The sequence below is a fragment of the Drosophila nasuta genome, chromosome 2L (assembly GCF_023558535.2).
Source record: "Drosophila nasuta strain 15112-1781.00 chromosome 2L, ASM2355853v1, whole genome shotgun sequence".
In the NCBI taxonomy this organism is placed as follows: Eukaryota; Metazoa; Arthropoda; class Insecta; order Diptera; family Drosophilidae; genus Drosophila; species Drosophila nasuta.
In genome coordinates, this window is record NC_083455.1 from 1,513,388 (window position 1) to 1,528,008 (window position 14,621).

At 35.3% G+C, this 14,621-nt stretch overlaps 3 protein-coding genes across 4 annotated transcripts; 2 read left to right on the forward strand and 1 right to left on the reverse strand.

Annotated features, from left to right (window-relative positions):
* The first annotated feature begins 2,112 nt into the window (after positions 1–2,112).
* LOC132798997 (uncharacterized) lies at positions 2,113–2,598 on the forward strand. The gene has a single exon (XM_060811093.1). It carries the CDS (start codon positions 2,160–2,162, stop codon positions 2,562–2,564), a length of 405 nt encoding a protein of 134 aa, XP_060667076.1. The 5' UTR covers positions 2,113–2,159; the 3' UTR covers positions 2,565–2,598.
* A 5,632-nt stretch (positions 2,599–8,230) lies between these two features.
* Positions 8,231–11,034, forward strand: LOC132783730 (probable cytochrome P450 28d1). 2 transcript variants are annotated; one of them, XR_009632184.1, is made up of 7 exons: positions 8,231–8,469; positions 8,527–8,665; positions 8,726–8,833; positions 8,899–9,529; positions 9,593–9,862; positions 9,928–10,147; positions 10,221–11,034. XR_009632184.1 is itself a non-coding variant. In XM_060789079.1 (6 exons), the coding sequence occupies exons 1-6, from the start codon at positions 8,276–8,278 to the stop codon at positions 10,092–10,094; spliced, it is 1,509 nt and encodes a 502-aa protein (XP_060645062.1). In that variant the 5' UTR covers positions 8,231–8,275; the 3' UTR covers positions 10,095–10,162. The 2 variants fall into 2 exon arrangements, 1 of the variants encoding a protein (XP_060645062.1); XM_060789079.1 differs by lacking the exon at positions 10,221–11,034 and having other exon boundaries at positions 9,928–10,162.
* Positions 10,209–14,409, reverse strand: LOC132783729 (TBC1 domain family member 19). Its single transcript, XM_060789078.1, has 7 exons — positions 13,692–14,409; positions 13,426–13,612; positions 11,524–11,617; positions 11,209–11,449; positions 10,675–11,144; positions 10,526–10,607; positions 10,209–10,460 (listed from the first exon to the last, which is right to left on the reverse strand). Exons 1-7 carry the CDS (start codon positions 13,959–13,961, stop codon positions 10,287–10,289), a joined length of 1,518 nt encoding a protein of 505 aa, XP_060645061.1. The 5' UTR covers positions 13,962–14,409; the 3' UTR covers positions 10,209–10,286.
* Between the last annotated feature and the right edge of the window lie 212 nt (positions 14,410–14,621).

The following is a 14,621-nucleotide window of genomic DNA, read 5'->3' on the forward strand; positions in this document are numbered from 1 at the left end:
CTGATTAAGATCATCAGCAGTCAAGCAAGACTGTGGTAGTGCGTGTCACATATTGTGTGAACGAATACATGTTGACCGCCAACAGATTGCAATTATGTTAACAGTTCACACAATCTCACCAGCAGGGACAGTCAATGTGATGCCACACCAGGTCACAATTCAATTAAAACAGAATAAACGAAAGTTGAATAAGGGACAAACTTAAATCACATATTACTTGATTGATTTTTTAATTTTGCAATTCATTTTTTTATATTTAATATACGTTGAAATAGGAAAAAACACATCGAAATTGCTGGAAAAGTTATGAATAATTATTTTTTTAGGTAAAATGTGTATGTGTGTGCGATCTTATCCGCCGTATTCATCCTGTCGTAGTAATTCCCATCTGTGTGGACTTCGTTCTCTCTATTACATTACACATATATATATTAATATATGATTTATGTTTTACATGTTGCATTTGCAGCTGCTGCGTGTAGTATATTGACCAAATGCTAATCATTTGAATCGAGTAGACTGCAACTCGCCATTTAACTTTTTTTGTTGTTAGTGGGTTGCAAATATATAGCAATTGATGTTGTTATTGCTGTCTTGATTGGTGATCTCACTTCTGCCAACATATTGCGTATCAGTGCACTTCAATCCAATCGACTTGATCCTCTAAGCCAATAGCCGACCCACATTGGCAAGTCGATAGACACAAAGCTATCGGTATCATCAGTTGTGTCACAATGTCGATTTCCGTAAATGTTTAGAGCATTAAATTATAAGACCGAAATCCGAATTAAAATGTAAAATAAATAAATAAGTACTAATAATAATTAATAAATATTACCCAAATATAAAATAATTTTTATATCCGTCAATGTACCCAAGAAAAAAAGGATCCTGACCCCATGAAGTCTATGTATTCGTGATCAGCGTCAACAGACGAGACGCATAGAGATAAAGGTAACATTTTTTTTGAGAGTACTATTATTCTTTTTGATTAAAAATCTATATATTTTGTATTTAATGATATATTTTCGATAATAGTATATCGAAATACCAAATATAACATTGGGGTAATTTTTAAATTTTTTCAAACTGTTTTGCTTTTATTGAAAACGCGCATGGACATGCTCAGGCAAACTCGAATACATCATCCGTCTTTTGATATTAAATGACAATAAGCGGCGTGACGTCACTACCTCTTAATCTAAGTGTTCTATCGAACGGCTGTTAACATGGAGCTTATGGAGTTAAAGATGCTTCTTTTTGCCTTATACGTAATACAAGTCCTATGGGTACCAAGCTATATCACTCTTTAGCCGTATGGGGAGCAGTTTGGTTTCTTTTCTTAACAAGCAGAAAAGTATGCAACGCATTTTCCACATTCACAAATCATGCTAAATTTGTATTAGACAATACCTAATACCACTTTTCCTCGCCTTACTTATAAGAACGATAGGACATCGAAAGAATGTGAGAGCTTCTATTGACAGAAGGTGTACTATTCTTTTTCATTAATCCTATTAAACTAATATAGTATTCACTTACGGAAATCGCAACTTTTATGGTCTCCCACAAAAATGTTGGCTTCTGGCCTATTAAATATACACAGCAAGAAGTAAGGAAAAATTAATAAGAAAAAAATATAGTGAAATATAGAAATACAGAAATGAGTGCATTTTTGAAGACACGATTTTACGAAATCGCTGGTGCACTTGTTATTTACGGAGTCTCGAGCACATTTTCTGTTTGTTTGTTCGAATTGCAAATCGTAAATGCTACAAATAGAGAAATAGGGGAGAAAGTCAAATCTTGTCACCAAATAACTAATTTTCATATTTCATTGATAAGTGATTAGTTTACAAATAATCGTAATACATTTAATTTACCTGCTGAGGCTCTTTCAAATCAACACAAATTCGTACCTCAGGCGCATGTATGTTCATTCGAAGCAGCCAAACTGATAATACTATGTATTCACATTGAACTTCATCAACTTGGATTTTACGTATCGAACAATCAGACTGAAGGGAAATTCCAAAAAAAAAATGTTGATTATATATACTGTATGCTGTATAAATACACAACCAGCGCTGGTAAATAATTTAGTATTAAGTTTGAGCAAAGACAGAGTAGAATAGAGTAAAAATCGCCAATAATCGAAGATGACGAACGTGGTATCCTCAATGTTGAAACCTGATCAGCCATTTAAGGAGCTTGGATGTCCTTCCTGCAATCTCTTGTCGCTTAACCATTTGGCGTTACAGCAAAAAATAAATGCAAATTTTATCTTTCATGCGATTAAAAACTATAAAAAATCACCGACCGATCGCAAGACGATAACCTTCATTAAAAATAAGTTTCAGGGTCTAAAGATCTTATGGCTTGAGTTCCAGCGCAGGGATAACCAAATTCGACGGTATTACAATTGCAAGGAGGATCAGCACGAATACTTTCAACAGGAATTGTTTTCGCTCGTAAAAGAGAAATATATGCTAGCCCGTGTTCTCATGAATCGCGACAGAAAAAAATTACTTTTACATACAACTTTCGAGACTGGAAATATTTAAAGTTTAAAAAGCGGAAGCAGATTTAATAATTTTCTGTAATTGTTAAATTAAGCCTTTTTCATATATGTATGTATGTAAAGTATGTGTACTTAAGAATATTAATACTCGCCGAAAATATAAGAATACTCGAGAAGATATGATATGTTTAGAAATAGATAGATATAAGAACTTAGATGCCTTGGTTACTTTACTTTAAAATATAATAAAAAAATATATATACAAAATAGTTTTTTAAACTAATCAACAATACACTTAAAAAACACACACACACAAAGGACTACCCCTTGATTGTTCTCATAGGGCAAGTATAAAAACAGGAACGCTAAAAATTAAACATTATTATTATTCCTTAAATATACCAATTTAACATACCAAAAATACTTTAATGGACCGAAGGCTTATTGATTATATCTATATAGTACGTTTAAAAAATACCATACAAAATATAGCAAATTTTTGACAACCTAAACAATTAAGACCAGACAGCAGCAACGTTTTTGCCTTATAAAATAATTTCTTAAATAAATTATATATTTTTATCTAATCGCAACTACGCTTACTATTTTTCATTTTGCGGTGCGGAAATAGGCGTGGCACAAATCTGAAAGACATTCGATCTGCGGGCAACAATAACAAGTGCTGTTTCATATGAAAAGACAGTCCAACATACATGACTATATCGTCTTTGTTGTTGATACTGATCAAGAATATATATACTTCATGGGATCAGATGCCTCTTTCTGTCTGTTAGATAAATTTTCTGCAGGCACAAAGTTATAACACCCTTCTACCCTATGCATAGCTTGCTAAAAGCGACCGAAGTGCCCTTAAAAAATCTAGAGGCTTGTCGTTTGTCTTATACAATCGACAAAATCGTTTGTCTTATACAATTTTTTCCTCACAAAAGTCTTAATAAAATATTGCTGACAGATATTCATTAAAGAATATTAACAATAGTCACTAGACTATACCATATTTCGATTTATAATCTCTAAAATTAAGTACTACGCAATTGGGGAATACCAAATAATTCTTAAGTGGTGAATACCTCTTTGCACGTATACCGAATAACAAATGGGTACAAGGGTTTCTTTTTGATGAAAAATTATTCATAAGTTTTTCAATAAAGTACACTTTATGCTGCCAGTGCGCTCGCGGCTGATTTGAACGACGATTATCAGACTGATGTTAAGTAATGAGTTAGGTAAATCAATTTATTAAAATTGAAACAAAATGAAGAGTCCAAGAAGATGTATGTATTTCACACACACACATATATATAATATATATATATATATATATATATAATATATATATATTCACGAATAGGTCCACCACGACTTAAATAATTTAAAAAATTTTATTATAAACCATTAGATTTCCATATCGGTATATAGGTAAACGACACCGCAAGAGTAAAACACGCCGTTCAAAAAGGCATTTCTAGTTAGATTTCTCTTTTTCTAGCTTGTTTGAGGATTTATTTAAGCAGATTAGTTTTGGGAGATCTATATATATTGTATTATAATTTTTTTTGTTATGGAATATATTATCCTCTTCTCTCAATCCTTTGTCCGCAATCCTACACTCAAATCCCTCTAAGCCCCATGTAAAAAATTTTTCAATTACCATCAAGATTTTCAGGTTTTAATCTAAAAGAGATTTCGTATGTAATTAGCCCATATGTATATGTATATGTCATTACCGGGTATTTCTTATTTGAAAGAAGTAGTTTTCTTTCTTGTCACGTCGATAAGATAGGGTTTCTTAATCATATTTATCATTGAGTGGAAGTGTTGTCAGGTTTATTGAAGCTTATCGCAAAGCTGATAGATGGCAAAGAGTATAAAATACATTAAAAAGTAATATAAATTTTTTTATAAGTTTTAGAAAAGTTTAGATCTCAAGTCATAATAGTTACACGATTTTGTCGTGTGAAGCTGATATCGGGTAATTGGCGAATTCTTTAAGTTTCGAAACTTCATTAGGAAACACCATCAGGAATTTTAATATATCAGAATAGAAGTAAATAAGTAGTTTCCAATTGGACATCAACGAAATATTTTTCGGTTTCGTTTTCACATAATGGTAATCGAAAACCGCTTAAGGATATGATTAAACTTGTCTTCGAACACTCATTTGACTTTAATATGTTCGAATCGTTTTTAAACTTCTTGTTCTATCACTAGAAATGCACTTTGCACTTAACTAACTTAAACCTGCACTAATTAAATTCGATCATTATTTGAACTCCAAATCATATCCATAAACATAGGCACTGAAAAAGTTTTGACCTAACTTCGAATAAGATTGTTTAATGCTATTAAACTCCAAGGCATTGCAATGTTCATAAGTGGTAAATGGCAAAAGTACAATAACTGAGCCTCGAAAAGCAGGAACAGTATATTAATCATACTATAGTAGTCAATCGATAGCAATAACCCACGTAAGATACCCAGAACATAACATAAGCACTCAGAAGGATCCCACAAATGGCAACAAGGGAATACAACATGCATATCTTAATGTCGCGAGCGTTTGCTAACAGTCAATATCCTATACTTGAGGGAATATATAATGCTAAGAGCAATTAAAAACTCACATGTTAACTTGCTGCTAGCATATTGTCTGTTATACCTAATAAGCTGACACTGCACATTTATTTACAACTTCCTATACTGTTCTCGGTGTAACAAATAAATAATAATTTGTTTGAAAGTCGAACACACTGACGTTGTAATATGCCAACGGGCAAATGCTGAGGTAGCAACCACATAAAGGAACAATAATAATAAATCGCATGGTGATAAGCCTTTTAATTTAATCGCTATCTAATTACGGTTAACAGAAGGAAGAATATCGAGGAAAATAAAATAGTTTAATCAGGCAGATACAAATCAAAATGCCGCGTGACACAGATGCAAAGAGAATCTAAAGCTAAAGCTATACAAGTAACGGTTAGAAACAAAAACAAACATGATTGTCTTAATCGATAGAGCTCTTCACAACGTTGCAGAAGCTAGTTCAATTTATTTTTAAAGATACAGAATATCCCTGGATAAACCTCAATTTCAGATTTGGCGTTTCTGCCAGGCTCATGGTCATGATTGCGAGTAAAGTACAGAACACCTCTTAATGGCTCAGATTGATCTTAAGAATCAAATTATTTTTCACAATTTTTATACGCGCTACTCATACGGTAGAATAGTAATATAACTTTGACCCTCCAGCAAAAGAATGTAACAGGCAGAAGGAGTCATCTCCGACCCTATAAAGAATATATATTCATGATCAGCATCAACAGCCGAGACGATATAGCCATGTTGGTCTGTCTGTATGGAAAAAACCCGTATAAAATTTTCGTTAATATAAAAATCTTAGAAGATATTCAAGATATACTTTTATATTACAAAATCAGGCTAGTGCGTTCGGATCTTAATTACTTGAGTTGATAATCTGGTATATATTGTACTCTATGGTATATTTTGAATGTTGTTGAATAACAATTATAGCTTTTGGTATTTACGGTATATTAATTCGACTGTAGCTTTCTTGTCATATAAAAAAATCTGTAGATTCTGATAAATAATTTAGATTTAAGTTGTTTATTAATTTAGCTGTACTGTTTAAAATACAAATACCACTAGTTTAACTTTTTAATATGTGATAATAATTTTTATACGTTATATGTAGAAAGAATGTAAGTGTTTTGATATCATGTAAATTTGATTTTAAACTTATTTTTAAAAAAAATATATTCTCATTTGACATTTTTAAAGTATTTTTTATTAACACATATTTGTATTTAAACTTCAGTTATTAACTATCTGTTAACACTATGGGCGGCGGGTATAAAAGGAAACAAAAAAAGTAAACAATAACATGGGACTGTTTTCTTAAAACGCAGAAAAGTATGCAAGGCTTTATAATTTTTATAAATCATGCGAAGCAATCCCAATAACCATAGCAAGGAATTGAACCCTTGTGTGTTCGATCGATTTCCAATTTCAACCATCGGAAGTATTGCACCACCAGTGGTTATTTACCACTGATCAATAAATTTGTTATTGCTTAGTGTTGCCACTCACTCAGTTAAGTGATATTTCACCAGCGCAACCCATTTCTCTTAACTTGTCAGAAAACTCGGGTAAGTGACCGCAATGTGTGCTGTTTGTTGTACTATACATGTGCGCAACGTAGCAAAAGATGCGTTGATATTATATGCATTGCATATTAATAGATTATGCACTTAATATTCTTTTATTATTTCCCATGCCCAAACTACTTCAAATTATTATTTACGTCTTGTTTTTACATTGAGAAATGAATAAATTGTCTAGATATTATCTACACTCATTACAACGCTACTTGATATGACTTTTTATTTTCACCTCCTTACTGACTATTATTAAAACGGGTAACTCATATTCGATTCCAAGTGTTTAGAAGAAGAATTATATAACACCAATTGGTTAACCGTAAAACATCGGTTAACCGAGATAATATTGGCTAACCGTTTAAATAATCGGTTAAGCCCGATAACATAAATCAACCGTTTGTATAATCGGTTAAGCGCGATATAAACGCTTAAGTGATCGGTTAACATCGGTTAACCGAATATTTAATCGTTAACCGGATAACATTGATAACCGAATACTGAAACGGTTAACTTCGTGACTGCACGTTGCAAAACTTCATATGCATACACATACTGATATAGGCGAGCACGTAGATACATACACACATACATAGAAACGAAAGCAGAGCGCAACGAAATACACCCATGCTCATCGCTCCGCATTTGATTTGCGACTGAACTGAACGCTGCGCGCTGCGTTAGAACTTCGAATTTTCGAATGAGCCGAAGAGGCTCGGTGTTCGAATCGCAGCGCACGGCCCGACTGGGGCTGCAATAATACTGTTTTTAATGAAGCATCTATGTATTGTATGGTTAGTGGTTCGAGCATGCTCTTTCACAACAGAATGTTAAATTTTAAAGACATAGGTTTACCAGTTTACTAGAGAGCTGTACCCACGGTTGCCACTCCAAAAAAATTTTTTTTACCAAAATTTTGAAAAAATGTACCAATTTTAGCAAAAATGCACCATAAATTCTTTCACGAAAGATTTTTTGTATTTCACAATATATTATATAACTGTTTACGTAGTGATAGACCTTAGATTGGCGCATTCATATTTTCTCAATTGACACAATACGACGCAAATCGACTGTATGCGATATTTTCCAGTGTTAGTCATGGTTCAATTTCTAACTGATACAAAATTTGTGTCTGGTGGAACAGAGCCATTTGTTAAAATAATATGTGTGAACATAAAATTTTATGAAAAATTTAAATTATAGACCAGGCATATTGAAAATGTACCAAAATAAAAAAAAGTGATCCAATGTACCAACGCATAAAAAATGTACCAGTTATGGTACATTTGTACCAAAAGTGGCAACCGTGGCTGTACCTCAACTACGTCTTATCAGTATAACATATATGTACATGTGTTCATATAAATCTTTTGGCGTAGTCCGCCCCTGGATGTAAACAATCAAGACCGTGGTTTCAGGTTCAAGTGACAGTCTCATCATCATGCCAATTGACAGCGACGAGTTCGCTCATCACAAACAATCAGCGTAGAGACAATCATCAGCGTATTTGGAATTTAGTTTGAATGTGCTCGTCTAGCTGTAGTGTTGTGCTATGTGTCCGATAACTTTAGCATTGATAGTACTGGCCTTATTGATAGGCCTGATCTACATCTTTCTGATATGGAATTTCAACCACTGGAACAAACGTGGTATCAAAACTGTTAAATCGTGGCCACTTGTTGGAAGTTTCCCAAGTGTGTTTACCCAAAAGCGAAATGTTGCATATGAAATTCAAGATATATACAAGTAATGGTGGTAAATATTATTGTAAAATTTTGCTAAAGACTCTCTTTTTCCCTTCAGCCAGTATAAAGATACTGAAAATATCGTAGGCGTGCTGAATACCAGATCGCCACAACTGTTGATCTTAACTCCGGAATATGCGCGTGCTGTTTACGTGACAGAGTTTCGAAAATTTCATGACAATGAAATGTCTCAATTTGTGAGTGGAAATTAAATGAAAGAATACAGAAGTGTTATAATTTAATTTTTTTTTTTAAAGACCAATGAGAAAGTGGATAAGATACTGGCAAACAATCCGTTTTTGCTATTGGGTGACAAATGGAAGGAGCGACGCGCTGAAATAACACCTGGACTTTCACCAAATCGGGTACCAATTTTATTCAATTGTTTACCAGATGAACATATACTAAATATTTTTTTTACTTTGATTAGGTTCAAGCAGTTTACTCCGTCACCCAAAACATTTGCAAGCAGTTTGTCGACTACATAAAGAAACAACAGCGCATGGCGCCATCTGGTGGTCTAAATGCGAAAGCTCTTTGCCTTTGTTACACCACCGAAGTGGTAGCCGACTGTGTGTTGGGCATTTCGTCGGGAAGCTTTAGTGATAATCCGACACCGCTTGTGGGAATGATTAAGCGTGTCTTTGAACACTCGTTCGGCTTCATATTCTTCAATACGTTGGCATCGCTTTTTCCTTTAATCAGGAAGTTCTACTGTGTACCATTCTTCACTAAGGATGTAGAATATTTCTTCTTTGATATCATGCAGAAGGCCATCAATTTGCGACGAGAAAACAATGAGCATCGCAACCGAGCGGACTTCCTTAACTACATGCTTCAGCTGCAAGAAAAGAAGGGACTCGATACAATGATGCTCACATCTCACACAATGACCTTCCTAACCGACGGGTTTGAGACCACCGCCTTGGTGCTATCCCACACTTTGTTGCAACTTGCTCGCAATCCGGAAGCGCAGCGTCTGCTTCGCGAGGAGGTCGCAGCAGGAGAGCTAAGCTTTGATCAACTGAGTGAGCTGCCTTATTTGGATGCCTGTATAAGCGGTGGGTAAATGAATCGAATTCCAATTACTCTTTTATCCGAGAGCAACTTCCGCAAATCCCTAGAAACACTACGTATATTCCCACCGGGACTGGTGGCACGTAAACTCGTAACGGAACCCTTTCAGTTTGTTAACAAGAATGGAGTCAACGTGGAGGTGGTTCCTGGAGACGTGGTAATTGTGCCCAACTATGCCTTCCACCACGATCCGAACTACTATGAGCATCCAGAAAAGTTCCAACCCGAGCGTTTTCTCGAGCACAATGGAGGCGTGCGCAAATATCGTGAGCAGGGACTCTATTTTGGGTGGGGTAATGGACCTCGTGTTTGTCCAGGTTCGTAAAGATAATACTACTCGTAAATATTAATACTATTGGTCTATCCTTCTATATGTCACCAGGAATGCGCTTTGCACTTACCCAACTCAAAGCTGCATTGGTTGCAATCGTTCGTCAATACAATATCAAGCCAAATCCAAAAACACGGACCGACAACATCTTGGATGAAACGTATTTCATGGCCACCCTTAAAGGCGGCATTTGGTTGGACTTTGAGGAGCGTGACTAAGATATTTTAAATACTGATCATAATAAAGCAAATCAATACATATGCATTTCCTGGTGAGCAAAAATCAAGATATTTGTTCTGTAGTTTTTGTTCTATGATTGAAACAACCATATGTGTTCTCCACAGATCTATGTAATACTTTAAATTTAGAGCGTTAATACAACATTTTTTCCCTCGGTATGAGCCACCTATTTAGTCGCGACTTAAAGCCAATTGCACCAAGGGCAGGACTTTAATAGACGATAAGTCGGCCAAGATGGCCTCGATACTATCTAGTGAGGCCACTTGCATTATGCTCTCTTTACGAAAACTTAAAATTATGATGGCAAATAGTGGCAAGATTTCCAAGCTATCAAAGCCGAGTATCTGCAAGGGACAAGAAGAAATAAGTTTATCGTCAAGAGATGGAGAAGAACATAGAAAGGTCTTACCAAGTCCCACAGCACCAATAACTGATCTGGTGGCAAATGGCCGGAGAAACCTCGCATTAACCATTTGAATACTACACGTAAGCTGCAAGGTCATAGAAATCAGTTGATTCGATTGAATGAGTTAAATTGAGTCCAATTGCTATACTTACGGCTGTATTTGCAACTCACGGAAATGCGACCACAATTGTGGCTCATAAGTCTGAAGCAGCTTTTCGAAGAGCAGGCACAGGCTAACGATACCCTGTGGATGCGTATTGATTGTAGTCAATCTATGGCAATAGCGTATGTAAAATGCCCGGAATGTATAATATAGGCACACGGGAGAATCGTACAAATAGCAAAATGGGGCGGCGAACATGCAAATGCCGTGGAAGGGCACAACCCCCGATGGGGGTCCCTCATATGTCTTGCCCTTCACTGGAAATTGTTCGTACTCCACACAGTTGGCTATATCCGTGTCGCGAGAGAAGCACAGTAGCACTTGGTAGAGTACATCTTCAAACACAAAATACTGATCATCGTTAGAAGCCGTCAACTGGATATCCTTGAAAACAAGCTTATCCACAATATGATCGGTGGTCCAAACGACGTTCCGTAACTTCTGCCAATACTCAATGTCCTTTGATGAAGGAATTATACATATATTAGACTGAATAAATAATTCAATGCAGTTTGAAACTCACATAGTCGTGCAGCTTGCTATCTAGCACAGAAGCCCAAAGTGCACCGCGATAAGGAGCTGGCGTACAGCCCTTCTTCAAGTACTGCTGACACATTGGGGCATGCCTGCTATCCAGAATACGTTGACACTGATCCGGCACAGTGTAGTGATCACTGCGTAACAAATCTGCGTAATGTGTTCGCAATTCGAAGAGATTCTTAACGGGTAGTGCTATATGTGAAAATTCCCATTGTGGTATTTGACTGTGTAACAATAGAAATATTTTATAATGTAACTATTGCATGCAAATGTATATCTTATTCGAGTCTATGCATACTCAGTACTTTCGGTGGTTCTAGCCGGTCCTTTCAGTGATAGTAGAACCTCCAGAAGGTCTTTCGGAGCATATACGGGGCGATAATTTGAAAGATCTGTAAGATTTTAAAATAAAGTTATCAAAATTATTATTGACCAAAAGATGGCGCTTAAATATATTAATTTTATTTAGTTACCCATCCTCAAAATATGCAATAATAAATTTATTTATTATGCTTAGAAATGTTTGCGCTACAGGCCAGTAGATGGTGTTGTACAGTTGAAAAATTGAATATAAAATATATCTAAACCTATCTTGATCATTACATTATCTGAATGCTTTAAAACCCTCGAATTATGCGATGTACAGAAAGAATTTTTGGGGTAAATTTAATATACTAAATATTTCTTAGCGCTTCATGCGAAAGTAGATTATTTCCAATCTAAGGCATGTATTTTTGCGGCTCTTATTTTAAATTTTTAGGTTGCTAAATTACCAAAGTATATATATAAATAAAATAATGTTTCTTTCGTTCAAAAACACGCAAGAATTGAATTGAAAGTAGATCTAAAGAATGCAATTATAATTGTTGAGTTTCGTTAAAAATTAAATTCGATGTAAAGAAACAAATTGCAACTAAATATTTTGGTACCTCGACCAACAGGTGGCGCTTTAATAGGCCGTTTCTGGTTGAATAACTTTTACGTGTAAAAGTATGCTATGAATTTTATTAACTTAATGTCAAGAAAAGAAAGTTATCTCGAAAGTGGACAAAAACCTTTTACTAAGATTCAGTAATAAACTTTATTACGTTTTCAAATGACAGACTTTCTACGTTAAAAAGTATACTATGAATTAATAATTTAACTTTGCGATTTTCATTTAAGTGAAGTTTTAAACTCCAAAAGTAAATTAAATACGCTGATACGACTACTCACATCAATGACTTAAATCTCGCCATTTCTATAGTTTTAGTACTAACCATTGACTATAATGTTCTTTGAAAACTGTGCTTTAAGCTAATAATTTTCAAACATTTGAGAATATGAGAAATTTAAATATTCTCATCCAAACTCAAAATTTTTGCTTATTTAAAAAAAAAGTCAAACCAATATTAACTAAACCCAATTTTATTAGAGATTATGAAACATGTAGGATATAGCATCAATTAATTTTGATTGTGATTATGCGACCTTCGATTATGTTACACAAATATTTGATTGGGCAATGCTTTCAGAACTGCAAACAATTTATTGCAATACAAGAAAAGATTGCATACTTTTAGACTGATCATAGAAAATAATTGTTTAGTGTAAAATACAAACCGCTACAATCCGGACCCTACGTTTTTTAGCTATTGTATACACTTATTTTACAATAAATTTGAATGCTTTTAAAAAAGGCACATGTGGGCACAATTAGCGCAGAGTCCAAGTTGAAGTTTTTTAGTGAAAATTTAGTTATTTTAAATTTGTATTCGAAATTACAACATTTGTCATACAAATTTGAATTTATTTAATGTACGTTCAAATATATAAATGTAAAATTGAAATAACTTTTATATATTACTACAAGTTCAATTCGCAATTATGTTGAAACAACAAAAAGGGGTTAAAATCAAAATGCGGCATGGTGTAGTGTTCGGAGCATGAGCAAAGATCAATTTCTAGATCAAAGGCACATAGCCATGGTTCAAAAGGAGTGATAACGGGCACTGGAAAAGTGGATTGGCTGTAATCTACCATTTTAGTGGAAGGTCACTGTATACTAGTCGATACTAGTGCCGAATGGTGGTACATAGTGGTGCATAGCCGTAATGACGACTAAGATAAACAAAATAAAGAGCTGTTAACACCAAAATTTGGTGTGATGTTATGCAGACACAGGCATCCTAACATAAGGAAATGGCTAAAATTGACTTACCCATGTTATAGTTGCTCAGTTCATTCCATTTTGCTACAAAGTCTTCTCGATCAGCACTAATACGTGGTTGTCCGTGTAGTGGAACTTTCAACTCGCCACACATAGCATTGAGGCTCTTGCGGACACGCCGATCCCAGAGAACTCCAGCACGCTTTAGATAGCCCAAGGGATCACTTTGTGTCGCTTTCTAGTTGTGAACGCAAAGGGTAAAATAAAAATGAATAGAAACCTCTGATCCATAAAAATAAACATCAGGTAGAACTTACAGAAGTAGATGTCTGTCTGGTATCGCTAACATCTAGCTTTTCCAGGCGACTTCGAACCAGATTGTAAATCATATTGCGAATTTCAGTCTCCAGTCCAGCGGCCTTAATGGCATCTTCCAGAGTGTTGCGCATGTCGTTCTTGTCGACACTGGGACTGGCCACCAGACGCTGCAGTTCCTCATAAATGGGCTCGTAACACTTTGTGTTCTTTATCGCTGCTATAACTTTAGCAGTCATATGATGAATGCTAGCATCCTGCAGCTCCTCCATGCTTGTTTAGTTTGTGTTCCTCCAAAGGTCTGAACTCTTTGCCTCTTTATGTGGTTTTGCTGCTGCTGTTGTTCCTATGTTGTCAAAAATCCCTTCTACAGCCGATTCAATTCTATCGATCAAACTTTGCTGCCTGCTTTGATTTGCATTTCTATTGCTGCCGGGTCACTATTTGAAAGTAATATACCTACATACTACTTCCGCTGAATGCTTCTTAGTTACGGAATGCAACCACTTGTTTGGCAACTGTCAGCCGTCGTTTCGACTTGCCAGTTGCTTGTTGGTAGTCGGCAGTTGGAAGGTGCGTCCTCGAAAACAACAACTTACGTTGCCTCCAACCCCCCGATACGTTGTACTCGTCCATATCGCAGCGGCAGTCGAAAAGTTCAGTTTGTTTCGCATTAACAAGAGCTAAAGGCGCGTGAAATTGCTTTCTATAATTGTGTACCACCTACTCTTCAAAGTACACCTTCGCACACAAACACAATTGAGCACAAATCTGTACAACATAGTTCTACAGTGTCCGTCGAATGCATTGCAAAACTCAGAAGCAAACGTACAGTGGATAAACGAGTTTTCTATTTTGATTTGTTATCGATAAACAATGATTGGAAGTGTTAGAAATGGTTTTATAGCAACGAGCCTTAAAGAGGAAGTGTC

What these genes read in the sequence shown, in the direction of transcription:
- LOC132783729 (XM_060789078.1), bottom strand. Translation starts at nt 13,961, where the DNA reads ATGGAGGAGCTGCAGGATGCTAGCATTCATCATATGACTGCTAAAGTT. An exon ending in CCAGACAGACATCTACTTCT is followed by an intron (nt 13,613 to 13,691) that starts GTAAGTTCTACC and finishes GTTCACAACTAG; the next exon opens with AAAGCGACACAAAGTGATCC. An exon ending in ATAGCAAGCTGCACGACTAT is followed by an intron (nt 11,145 to 11,208) that starts GTGAGTTTCAAA and finishes CCTTCATCAAAG; the next exon opens with GACATTGAGTATTGGCAGAA.
- LOC132798997 (XM_060811093.1), top strand. Translation starts at nt 2,160, where the DNA reads ATGACGAACGTGGTATCCTCAATGTTGAAACCTGATCAGCCATTTAAG.
- LOC132783730 (XM_060789079.1), top strand. Translation starts at nt 8,276, where the DNA reads ATGTGTCCGATAACTTTAGCATTGATAGTACTGGCCTTATTGATAGGC. An exon ending in ACAATGAAATGTCTCAATTT is followed by an intron (nt 8,666 to 8,725) that starts GTGAGTGGAAAT and finishes TTTTTTTTAAAG; the next exon opens with ACCAATGAGAAAGTGGATAA. An exon ending in TGGACCTCGTGTTTGTCCAG is followed by an intron (nt 9,863 to 9,927) that starts GTTCGTAAAGAT and finishes ATATGTCACCAG; the next exon opens with GAATGCGCTTTGCACTTACC.